Consider the following 13,480-nt stretch of genomic DNA (forward strand, 5'->3'; position numbering starts at 1 on the left):
AAGGGCCCTTTATGCCTTCAACCTTGTGGTTAACAGGCGGCCCTTCTGAACAGATGTAGGGTTAGTTGACTTGGCAGGGAGCAGCACCTTTATGTAGATGTAGAACAAATTGCATCTTCCTCCAGGCCACTGGGGATCCCTTGGTGGGGTATGGCTGATTGAGCAGAATGAAGTCTAGAGTTCAGTTCTTACCCTCTTTGCCATGTGCTCTTGTGCAGTGCCCATCCTGCAACCTTACATGGAGACTCTCTTGTCACATCCCTCACCCTTCCCTTTGGCTCTTTCTCTTCCTTCTGTCTTCCAGTTTACCTCTTCTAGGCTTTTATTCTGGCAACATCAAGGCTGATAACAGCTATGTTTACTTTCATAGCTGTGGTTGAGTCTTCCGTGCTTTGTCCATCTGTTGATTCTAAAATTGAAACTCAATAAACAGTGTTTACCTTATATATTGTGACTGTATAAATATCTTTCATTGCAGAGCTAGTAATCACTAAGATTACATTTCCTTTCTTGAGGAAATTGTGTTGGACTATTTTTAATTACCTTTTGAAAAACTGTATTTGATACATTCACAAGTTTATATGAAACATACATTCACAGTTATTTGTTATTAAGTCGTGTCTGACTCTATGACCCCATGGACTGCAGCATGCTGGTTACCCTGTCCCTCACTAACTCCCAGAGTGTGCTGAAATTCATGTCCATTGAATTGGTGATGCCATCCAATCATCTCATCCTCTGTCGTCCCCTTCTCCTCCTGCCTTCAATCTTTCTCAGCATCACAGTCTTTTCCAATGAGTTGGCTCTTCACATCAGGTGGCCAAAGTGTTGGAGCTTCAGCTTTAGCATCAATCTTTCCAGTGAATATTCAAGGTTGATTTCCTTTAGAATTGGCTGATTTGATCTCCTTACAGTGCAAGGGACTCTCAAGAGTCTTCTCTAACACCACAGTTTGAAAGCATCAATTCTTTGGCGCTTGGTCAAATGATTCTAAATGATTCTAATGTAATGAATACCCATGTACTCATCACACAACTCAGGAACCAATAGCCTATTGCCTACTGGTGTATGTACCAGTGCAACCCTTTCTGTCCCATTTCCCTGCCTCCCCTGAGAAATAGCCACTATTCTACATTTTGTGTTTATCATTTCACTGCTTTTTAAAACATGCCATGCAATCATAATAGAATGTATGTTTCAACAATGTTTGGCTTAGTTGTGCTTATTTATAATCTTTATAAAAATGGTATATCTGTGGCATACTTTTCTGGGAGCTATAGTTCTCAGGAAGCATTGTATTGCCTAGATTCTTCCATATTGTATTGTGCTGCATATGATTTCTCATTCCTAGTAGGGCCAGCCCCTTCCCCACAACACTGGTCCCTCCTGGCATAGAACACACTTCACAGTTATTCCTACCTGTAACTGAGGAAGCTAGGGAATTTGCCCACCAGCTCCCTATCTGTCATTAGTTTGTAGGTCAGCCTTCAGACTTGGGTGACCCTGACCGTGGTTACTGGTGGGGGCATAGGCTTGGATTACTGTGATATTGAATGGTTTGCCTTGGAAACGAACAGAGATCATTCTATAGTTTTGAAATTGCATCCAAGTACTGCATTTCAGACTCTCTTGTTGACCATGATGGCTACACCATTTCTTCTAAGGGATTCCTGCCCACATTAGTAAATATAATGGTCATCTGAGTTAAATTCACCCATTCTAGTTCATTTTAGTTTGCTGATTCCTAGAATGTCGACGTTCACTCTTGCCATCTCCTGTTTGACCACTTCCAATTTGCCTTGATTCATGGACCTAACATTCCAGGTTCCTATGCAATATTGCTCTTTACAGCATTGGACCTTGCTTCTATCACCAGTCACATCCACAACTGGGTATTGTTTTTGCTTTGGCTCCATCCCTTCATTCTTTCTGGAGTTATTTCTCCACTGATCTCCAGTAGCATATTGGGCACCTACCAACCTGGGGAGTTCCTCTTTCAGTATCCTATCATTTTGCCTTTTCATACTGTTCATGGGGTTCTCAAGGCAAGAATACTGAAGTGGTTTGCCCTTCCCTTCTCCAGTGGACTACATTCTGTCAGATCTCTCTACCATGACCCATCTATCTTGGGTGGCCCCACATTGCATGGCTTAGTTTCACTGAGTTAGACAAGGCTGTGGTCCATGCGACCAGATTGGCTAGTTTTCTGTAATTATGGTTTCAGTGTGTCTGCCCTCTGATGTGCTCTCGCAACACCTACCGTCTTACTTGGGTTTCTCTTACCTTGGACATGGGGTATCTCTTCACGGCTGCTCCAGCAAAGTGCAGCTGCTGCTCCTTACCTCAGACAATATCATAGTAATCCAAGCCTATGCCCCAACCAGAAACACTGAAGAAGCTGAAGTTGAATGGTTCTATGAAGACCTACAGACCTTTTAGAACTAACACCCAAAAAAGATGTCCTTTTCATTATAGGGGACTGGAATGCAAAAGTAGGAAGTCAAGAAACACCTGCAGTAACAGGCAAATTTGGCCTTGGAGTACGGAATGAAGCAGGGCAAAGGCTAATAGAGTTTTGCCAAGAGAACGCTGGTCATAGCAAACACCCTCTTCCAACAACACAAGAGAAGACTCTACACATGGACATCACCAGGTGGTCAAAACGAGATCAGACTGATTATATTCTTTGCAGCCAAAGATGGAGAAGCTCTATACAGTCAGCAAAAACAAGACCAGGAGCTGACTGTGGCTCAGATCATGAACTCCTTATTGCCAAATTCAGACTTAAATTGAAGAAAGTAGGGAAAATCACTAGACCATTCAGGTATGACCTAAATCAAATCCCTTATGATTATACAGTAGAAGTGTGAAATAGATTTAAGGGACTAGATCTGATAGATAGAGTGCCTGATGAACTATGGACGGAGGTTCATGACATTGTACAGGAGACAGGGATCAAGACCATCCCCATGGAAAAGAAATGCAAGAAAGCAAAATGGCTGTCTGAGGAGGCCTTACAAATAGCTGTGAAAAGAAGAGAAGTGAAAAGCAAAGGAGAAAAGGAAAGATATAAGCGTCTGAATGAAGAGTTCCAAAGAATAGCAAGGAGAGATAAGAAAGCCTTGCTCAGCGATCCATGCAAAGAAATAGAGGAAACCAATAGAATGGGAAAGACTAGAGATCTCTTCAAGAAAATTAGAGATACCAAGGGAACATTTCATGCAAATATGGGCTTGATAAAGGACAGAAATGGTAGGGCCCTAACAGAAGCAGAAGACATTAAGAAGAGTGGCAAGAATACACAGAAGAACTGTACAAAAAAGATTTTCACGACCCAGATAATCACAATGGTGTGATCACTCATGTAGAGACAGACATCCTGGAACGTGAAGTCAAGTGGGCCTTAGAAAGCATCACTACGAACAAAGCTAGTGGAGGTGATGGAATTCCAGTTGAGCTATTCCAAATCCTGAAAGATGATGCTGTGAAAGTGCTGCACTCAATATGCCAGCAAATTTGGAGAACTCAGCAGTGGCCACAGGACTGGAAAAGGTCAGTTTTCATTCCAATCCCAAAGAAAGGCAATGCCAAAGAATGCTCAAACTACCGCACAATTGCACTCATCTCACACGCTAGTCAAGTAATGCTCAAAATTCTCCAAGCCAGGCTTCAGGAGTATGTGAACTGTGAACTTCCAGATGTTCAACCTGGTTTTAGAAAAGTCAGAGGAACCAGAGATCAAATTGCCAACATCCGCTGGATCATGGAAAAAGCAAGAGAGTTCCAGAAAAACATCTATTTCTCCTTTATTGACTGTACCAAAGCCTTTGACTATGTGGATCACAATAAACTGTGGAAGATTCTTCAAGAGATGGGAATACCAGACCACCTGACCTGCCTCTTGAGAAACCTGTATGCATATCAGGAAGCAACAATTAGAACTGGACATTGAACAACAGACTGGTTCCAAATAAGAAAAGGAGTACGTCAAGGCTGTATATTGTCACCCTGCTTATTTAACCTATATGCAGAGTACATCATGAGAAATGCTGGGCTGGAAGAAGCACAAGCTGGAATAAAGATTGTTGGGAGAAGTATCAATAACCTCAGATATGCTGATGACTCCACCCTTAAGGCAGAAAGTGAAGAGGAACTAAAAAGCCTCTTGATGAAAGTGAAGGAGGAGAGTGAAAAAATTGGCTTAAAGCTCAACATTCAGAAAACTAAGATTATGGCATCTGGTCCCATCACTTCATGGCAAATCGATGGGGAAACAGTGGAAACAGTGTCAGACTTTATTTTTGGGGGGCTCCAAAATCACTGCAGATGGTGACTGCAGCCATGAAATTAAAAGATGCTTACTCCTTGGAAGGAAAGTTATGACCAAACTAGACAGCATATTAAAAAACAGAGACATTACTTTGCCAACAAAGGTCCATCTAGTCAAGGCTATGGTTTTTCCAGTGGTCATGTATGGATGTGAGAGTTGGACTGTGAAGAAGGCTGAGCACTGAAGAATTGATGCTCTTGAACTGTGGTGTTGGAGAAGACTCTTGAGAGTCCCTTGGACTGCAAGGAGATCCAACCAGTCCATTCTAAAGGAGATCAATCCTGGGTGTTCTTTGGAAGGACTGATGCTAAAGCTGAAACTCCAATACTTTGGCCACCTCAATGCGAAGAGTTGACTCATTGGAAAAGACCCTGATGCTGGGAGGGATTAGGGGCAGGAGGAGAAGGGGACGACAGAAGATGAGATCGCTGGATGGCATCACCGACTCGATGGACATGAGTCTGAGTAAGCTCTGGGAGTTGGTGATGGACAGGGAGGCCTGGCGTGCTGCGATTCATGGGGTCGCAAAGAGTCGGACACGACTGAGCAACTGAACTGAACTGAACTGAAATGACCATGGTTAATGGGATGGTACTCGTCCCTGGCAGGGCCAGAGAATATTTGGGCTTGGAATGGAGCGATCTTTGCTCTGGCAGCTAAAGGTTTAAGATGGACTGTGCAGGGTGTAAGGGCCACGTTTCTCATTATGTGGATGAAAGAAAAGGAGGAGGGTGGTTTCCAGAGAAAGAAAAAAGTACTCATAGAGGGATTTCCCTGGTGGCACAGTGGATAAGAATCCGCCTGCCAGTAGAGGGAACACAGGTATGATCCCTGGTTCAGGAAGATTCCATGTGCTGCAGAGGAGCTAAGCCCATGTGCCACAACTGCTGATGCATCTGTGTGTCTGGAGCCTGTGGTCTGCGCAGCAAGACGAGCCACTGCAACGAGAAACCCCCGCTCGCCACAACTAGAGAAAGACCTGGAGCAGCAATGAAGACCCAGCACAACCAAAAGTAATAAATGCATTCATAAAATAAATAAATACATTTTTTTAAAAAAGATGCTCAAGGAGGAGCAAGACCAGAGTCCAAGTTCTGTGATCTGAATATTTGTGTCCCCCAAATTCATATGTTGGGAAAGTAACCCAGAAGGTGAAGGTGGGAGGCTCCACTTTAATGAATAGGATTAACATCCTTATAAAAGAGACCCCACAGGGATCCCTAGCTTCACCTGAGGACACAGCAAGAAGTCTGTGACCTGGAATTGGGCTATCGCCCAAATATGCCAATTATGATTGTGTGGCACCATGATCTTGGACTTCCAGCCTCCAAAACTATGAGAAATAAGTTTCTGTTGTTTATAAATTCTACAGTCTATGAAGCCTGGTGTGCTGCAGTCCACAGGGTTTCAAAGAATAGGACATGACTAAGCGACTGAACAACTCTATGGTATTTTGTTGTAGCTGACTGAATGGATTAAGACACAGAGGAAGATTCCTCACAGGATTTGAATTCGTGATTCTAATTATTCTGAGTTCCAGCTGTGCACATGACCTCATGATCTATAATTAACTCCCCTTTGACTTAAATTAATTTCAGTTCCATTCCAGTCACTCGTCAGCAAGGATGCCTGCTAAACACCTCTGTGTTTTTGCTCTTTCTTCTATGTTTGCTGGTGAGAGTGCAAAACAATGAAAACAATAACAATAATGATGCTGCTTGGGCCTTCCCTGGTGATCCAGTGGCTAAGACTCTGTGCTCCCACTGCAGGGGGCCAGAGTTCAATCCCTGGTCAGGGAACTTGATCCCATATGCTGCAGCTAAGGCCGGGAACAGCCAAATAAATAAATAAGATAAATAAATATTTAAAAATAATATCTCCACTTTCTGGGAATTTACTATGAACAAAAGATTGCTTTTTGTTCATTATCTTATTCAATACTCAAACCAAATCTAGACAAGTATTGTCCCACGTTACAGATGAGTAAACTAAGACACAAAGAAGCTATATGATTCTTCCAGGTTCATAAAGCCATTAAGAGGAAGACCCCTAATTCATCTCTTGGGTTGCTGGACCGAAAGCCTTTGTTCTTAACCATATGCATCACTCTCTTCACAAAGTGAATCAACTCTGATGGGATTCAGACTCACAGCCTGAATTTGAAAGGCTTGTTCCCCACAACAATTCCAGGCGCTAACTGAGGTCTGGAAGCCACAGTGATCAGGCTGCCCCAGGTGACTCAGATTTATTTTCCTACAGCTCAAAAGACAGCTTAGGAAAATCTCAGACTGTATAACACTCTCATGTCCCCTCCTGGTCCTGTGTCTTTCCCCTCTGGTGCTGAGATTAAAAAAAAAAAAAAAGGAAAAAAGTAAAAAAGAGGGGAAGGGGTGGGAACTGTGAACCAGAAGTGAGTAGAGGTGGGGGAAGTAGGGAGAAGGTTGGTGACACCTGTGGGAGGCATATCCAACCGTCTCCCTGGGGATAAGCTCCTCCCCTTCTCCTGCTCCATCCGTGAGTACTTGGGGGTGGGGTTAGGGCAGAGGATGTGGGAAGAGCAAAGGAGACCCTCAGCAAACAGGGCTCTTAGAGGAAGGAGGCATCACACGCACAGTTCTGAGTTGAAGCCCCAGAGGAGCAGGGTTTCCAGAAAGAGTTTGAGCTGAAGCTGTGGGCCCCTTCCCCCAGTTGATGCCCCCCTCTCCCTCCACAAAGGAATATTCCATGGCAGTTAGGGGCCCTCTCCTGCTGAATGGGTTGTTCTTTTCCAGACGCCAGGTGCTGTGGTGGCCACTGCTCTGCCTGATGAAAATATTTAAATGATGAAGGACAACTGACACTGGCAAGGGAAGGGGGAGATGGGGTGGAGGATAGAAGCGGAGTCAGGGAGTACTCAAGATGGTGACAGGGAACATTAGGGATGAATTCCCTGGGTCAGGAGGAGAAAGGGATGAACATAAGAAGCCTGGAAAGGGCTGGGAGGGCTGGAAAGCAGGATGGGGTGGCGGTGAGCCCGGGACAAGAGGAAGAGGTGCAGAACTGTGTCTCCACCCGTGACAGTAACTGGCCGGTAATTAAGGACCACAGCGTGAAGCTCCACAGGGTTTCTCCACTGCTCCTACAGTGCAGGATCACACACAGCTCCCGCTGGATAGTGCAGGTGTTGGCCTCAGAGCTCAGCCTGCTCGCCTTCATCCTGCTGGTGGTCATGGTCTTCTCCAAGAAATGGCTGTGCTTTGAGAGGATCCGTTTCTACCAGCACTGGCCCATGAACGTCACCACCAAAATCTACACGTCAGTTCACATAATGTCCCTGGGGCTCCTGCATATCTACAAATCCAAGAGCTATTCCAACTCAGAATGGGAAAGGTGAGACCCTTACTCTCATCCCACCCCAGGGGCTCCAGGAGGAGTCCCTTGCCTTGGCCTCGACCTCTGTACCCCAGTATTCTTGGCCCTTCCCTCTGGTCAGCCCCACTTTTTTTGACCAGTAAGATGGTTCTACTGGCCCTGAGACCCCCCCAGGGATCATTGTTCCTCCTCAGTTGGGCAATCCACTTCTCCTGCCCCAATGGGAAGGCTCGCAGCCAAGTCTGTGCTTACAGAAATGTTGTGAGGGACTTGGATTCTGGGGGTGTGTGAATCACTCATTAATGACACAATTCACTATTATCCTGGGAGAAGAACCCTAGGGGATTGGGAATTTCCTTCCTCAAGGCTCTCGGACCCAGAGCTTGAGGAGTCCTCAGGATGCTCTCCTGCAGGCCCACGTTCTTACCGCTGTTCTTCCCCAGCCACAGGCTTTTGCTCTTCTGGGCCAGCTCTGTTTCCACCTCTGGTTACCTTGCTCCTTCCTCCTTCCCAGAGTTCTTGGAGCTACTCCATTTCCTATTCTTGTTAACTTCACCTCTGCTGTCCCCTCACCTCCCAAGTTTGGGTCTCCTTTCTCAACATTTGTGGAAAACCAGAACTTTTGACCCCTGAATTTCACTTCTTGACCTTATTAACTTTTTTTTTTTTTTTTAAGTTACACAGCCATAGACAACTTCCCTGGCAGTCCAGTGGTTAAGCCTTCGCCTTCCAATGCAGGGCTGCAAGTTCCATCCCTGGTCAGTGGGAGCTAAGATCCCATGTGCCTGGCAGCCAAAAAATCAAAACAGAAAACGGAAGCAATACTGTAACAAATTCAATGAAAGCTTCAAAGAAAAAAAGCTCCACATTAAGAAAAAAAGTTACACAGCCATTATTTACTTTCATTATGAAAGTGGTGGTGCTTTAGTTGCTAAGTTGTGATTAACTCTTGAGACCCCATGAACTGTAACCCACCAGGCTTCTCAGTCCAAGGGATTTTCCAGGCAAGAATACTGGGTGGGGGAGTGGGGGGGCAGGGGCTGCCATTTCTGTCTCTAGGGGATCTTCCCAGCCTAGGGATCGAACCTGTGTCTCTTCATTGCAGGCAGTCTCCTGCATTAGCAGGCAGGTTCTTTACCACTGAATCACCAGGGAAGCCCCACCATGAAAGTAATACATCCTTATTCCAATAAATGTGGGGCAACAAAAGCTATCATTATTTGCAACCTTATTCTATTTGCTTAAGTTAATCCCCTATCAACTCTAAGAGCTAGGGATAATTATCCTCATATTACAGATGAGGAAACTGAGACTCAGGTTACCTTGCTCAAGATCATAAAGCTATTAGGCTGAACCACAAGACGGGGCCAATTTTTGACCTCTTTTCACCTGAGCAAATTCATACATAACAACCTAATAATGGCAGGTTTACAATCATAACTCAGATGTGTCTGGCTCAGAAACGTAATCAACTACATGTTTTTGCTCTATAGGTTACTCAAGGACAGTCACTACTGGATGTTTATGCAGCACTCAGTTTTTTTCCAGGCTTCTTTTTAAAAAAATTGAACACGTTCTGAGTAATTTTTACATAGTTATATTGATTCTTCACAAACTATTTTATATCTTTTAGATTATTTTTATTACTTATTTTGTATTATTTTAAAATTTATGAGATATAATAAACACCCCATATTAAGACTATACTATTCAACTTAATAGATTTATTAATTGTGACTTGACTATCTTATTTATCTATTCTTGGCAAATTTATTTCCAGTTTCATACTTAAGAAAAAAGGACCAACAAAGCTTACTAATCATGAAGTTTTTCCTGTGTTTAGTATCTCTGGACTAGATTTCCTAAAGTGGGTTTAATGGATCAAAGAGTATAACTATCGTAAGGCTCTTTAATAAAATTTTCCATGTTGCTTTCAAAAAGTATGAAAACAATTTATGCTTCCACTAACAATGTACGAAGAGGCTGTTTCATTGTAACTTTGTCAGCAATGACTATTATTTTTTAAAATTTTATTTTATCGAAGTATAATTGATTTAAAATGTTGTGTTAATTTCTGCTCTATAGCAAAGTGATTCAGTTATACACATACATATTTTTTCATATTCTTTTTAAAGTTATGACTGTTAACTTTAAATACCTGAATATATTATTTTTTTAATTTAAAAAGTTGCACAATTATTGTTAGAATGCAGAAAGTTTAAGAAAGAAAATAAAAATCACCTAAAATTTCTTCACACAGATATAATCACAGCTGACATTGTAATGGATTTACTTCAGTCTTTTGTGTATCTATATAAAATAAATACAAATAAATATATATGTAGCTTTATTTTTGTTTTAACAAATATATATTTTAATTTTTCAAAGTTGTAATCATTTTACATGCTCAGTGTTGTAAACTCCACTTTTCAGTGATGAGCATATTATTTGTATCATGAAATAATTATTCTATAAATATCTATGTTAAAAATTTACTTGATTGCATAGTATACAGACACTGTGAAAATTCAAAAAACACAACAGATTAAAGTGAGCCTTTCACCTTCCAGGTTCCCTCCTTAGATTCTATCTGGAGACAATGATCTATCATATCATGGTTTTTAATGAACACATAATAATCTAATGTGCGGGTACCTTATAACTTAACAGCTCTCTTGTTAGACATATAAATAATTTTGGAAAGAAGATCTCTGTACATAAATTTTAATGCATATCTTGGATTGTTTCTTTAACATAAATTCCAAGAGGATGTATTGCTGGGGCAAAGGGTCTTAAACATTTAGATTTGGGTAGCATCTCTGATCACACATCAGAGATCCTACCAGTGGTGTGTGAAAGCACCTCTTTTCTCTAAATCCTTTCTTACACTAGATATGATCAATTTTGTTTTGATCTTTGCTAATTTGATAGACCAAAAAAAATCACATTTAATTTGCAGTTTTTATTGTTGAGTTTCATTTTTTATTGGACATTGGTATTTTTTTGAGAACTGCAGTTCAAGTCGTCTGTCCAGCTTCTCCTTTGAGGCATTTGTTTTCATATAGTTGGGGTTATCACAAATCTCCATATCAAGAATCTTTGCCTATTTAATAAGTGAAAATGATATTTTATTATTGTTATCTCAAATGTGCATTTGTCTGGTTGTTTCCTTGTATTTACTCATTCGATTATATTTTGTCTTTTGCGAATCTTTAGTTCATCCTGTTTTCTCATTTTCCCTAGACAGTTTTAAGCTGTGGACAAATCACCCAGCTTTTGGGGTGGCCAAGATTACCTTCTGCCTGGCCTTGGGGCTGGGCATCATCCTCACCATCTGGTTGCATCTGCCGTACATACCTGGTCTTCAGAAATTGCCCTTTTTCGGCTGGATTGGGACTGTCATGAGCTTCTGTGAAGGTGCCCTCTAGCTCTGGAAAAGGTCCTTAGTTTCTCCTAACACACATCTTCCTGGCACTTCTTCCTCTTCCTTTCTCTGGGAGTGGGGTCTGGGTTTGTGGGTGGTGGGAGAACAGAACTAGTAGTTGTTGACTGAGAACTGAGTTCCATTGATTCCTGGTCACTGGTAGGGTGGAGGTGGAGAGGTCAATTCCCATGAACCTCTGGGACCGCATGCTCTGTGTGTGCTGATGGGGGTTGTGGTTTGTGACTGTAGTTCAGCAGATGAGGAAGAATGCTTTTGGAATTCTCCAGTGAAAATAAGACCCCCTTGCACCCCTTTGTCTCCTAGCTTTCTTCGTTTTCTTCACCCTCATACTGTTCCCTGTTAACATCTGGCTCTTTGAGTTGAGAAAGAATTTATCAATCCCCCTCTGCTGGAGCTACTTCATTGGTTGGCTGGTGTTTATCCTGTATGTCATCTGTGGTGAGTGGCCCAGAGGACCCTGGGAAGTGGGAACACAGGTGGGTCAGGGCAGAGAAAGTGTGGAGGGAGAGGGCTGTCAATCCCCAGGGATAGGTTCTTAGGGACTTTTCTTCCCCTTGGCCTCACTTTGCTTGCCACTTGTTCCTCCCAATCTCTGACTTTCCTCTCCCCTTTCTCCTTGTCCTTTCCCAGCAGTCCTCTGCTACTTCAACCATGGAAAGTTCTGGTGTCTGATTCTGAGCCATCCCACCAGCAGCAGCAGCAGTTCCAGCTCCGAACATGAATCTGTGAGTGAGCTGGCTACCTCCAACACAACTGTCAGCCAGGAGGAAGTCCTGGACCCTGAGAAAAAGAAGGCATCTCTGGCTCCAAGTCCTGTTTATTCCTCTAAATCTGCCTCCTCATCCTTCCCCTCTCCAAACACTGAAGTAGGTTGGCCCTCATCACTGCAAGGAATTAAAGAGGGAGGACTTTAGGCCAGCTCTGTACACCTCGTCCTTGTTCCTGCCTTGCCTACAGCTTAGATGATGTAGAATAAATTGTCTCTTATTTTTCACGTCCAGCAGTTGTTGAGACAAGACAAGAGCTTGGAGAAGGAGAGGAAGGGAGGATGAACAAGTGTGTTTCCCAGTTCTTTCTGCAGAGGGGCCTTTCGGCATACTTTGGTCCTCAAGCCTGCCCATCTCTCCCCCCAGCAAGCACACTTGTATACAGGCAAACACCTCTGGGAGCTAAACTTCTTTCAACTTTGTTACCTCTGCCCTAACATTTGTTATTAGTAGCTGGAGAGTCATCAGGAGAGAGATATCACTGTTGAACTTGATGGTTTACTCATAGTGAAGGGTTCAAAAGCAAAATGACCCAAGGGTAAAGAAGCAGGTTAAACAAGGAGAGCACAATAGAGGGTATGGTTGTGTCCCCAGCAGCAATTCCACCTGCAGTGTCCAGCTCAGACAACTGAGAACTCAAAAAGCCCTGTATCTGGGTACCATCAGCATCAACTCAAACTGTACCACCACCACCTTCACCAGCTCCTCCACCACCACCTCCACCTCCACCACCTGAAACTCCTCCATCACCACCCCTAACTTCACCTCCCTGACTCTCTGGCTGTTACAGCTTTCTATTCCATCTCCCACGCCCACCACTCTGTAACAACAAGACTGACACAGAGCAAGAAAGGAAAACAGTAGGATCAGGCCCTGTGGTTAAAAGACAAGTTACACATGTGTGCTATAAACCCAGGCTCACAAAGACATGTGGCCTCTGGTTTCGGCAGCAGTGCTGGCTGAGACTATTGGGATTTGGATATCTTGCATTTTGCTGGCCTTGTATGACTGATCCATATCACGTTATATCCCTCCAGCTAGAGCCCTGATGCCAGCAAGCTGGAGGAGTTCAGGGACAAATTGTGAGTGGATTGGATATGTTAAAAAAATATATATGTGTATTATTGAACCATATGATATCATTGTTTCAGCAGTTAAATATTGACAATTTCATATGATTCAACCTAATATATATGCAATTTCATATGATTCAATCTAGTATATATGCCTGATATCTATTTTATTTGAGCTTTTTTTTTAAAAGATGCCTATTTTTACCCTACCTGACTAGCAGCTGTGGAATTTCTAACCTAGCTTCAAGCAAATATTCTGAACAAAGAACCTAATGCAGTGTCTTGACAATTAGGCAGAACAGACATTCCACAAACCCCTACTCAGGGTCCTCCTTACGCTCCTCCCACGGGTAGCTAGCAAGGGTTTGTGGGAGAATTTATTGAATCAGTCATCCTGGGGAAGGGGAGGGACATAAAACATAGGTGTGTCATGACCACTGCCTTAGAAATAGATAAAATCTAATTAGAGAAAGTGATTCTGTAATTCTGTAGGAGTCATTCACTCAAGTGCCCA

At 43.0% G+C, this 13,480-nt stretch overlaps 1 protein-coding gene across 1 annotated transcript; it reads left to right on the forward strand.

Annotated features, from left to right (window-relative positions):
• Window positions 1-7,228: 7,228 nt before the first annotated feature.
• On the forward strand, window positions 7,229-12,040 carry ODF4 (outer dense fiber of sperm tails 4). The gene is given in 5 exon segments (XM_070357312.1): window positions 7,229-7,389; window positions 7,433-7,684; window positions 7,686-7,699; window positions 11,430-11,564; window positions 11,757-12,040. Coding segments are annotated over 5 exon segments (846 nt in total).
• The last annotated feature ends 1,440 nt before the right edge of the window (window positions 12,041-13,480 follow it).

This window comes from Bos mutus, chromosome 19 (assembly GCF_027580195.1).
Source record: "Bos mutus isolate GX-2022 chromosome 19, NWIPB_WYAK_1.1, whole genome shotgun sequence".
In the NCBI taxonomy this organism is placed as follows: Eukaryota; Metazoa; Chordata; class Mammalia; order Artiodactyla; family Bovidae; genus Bos; species Bos mutus.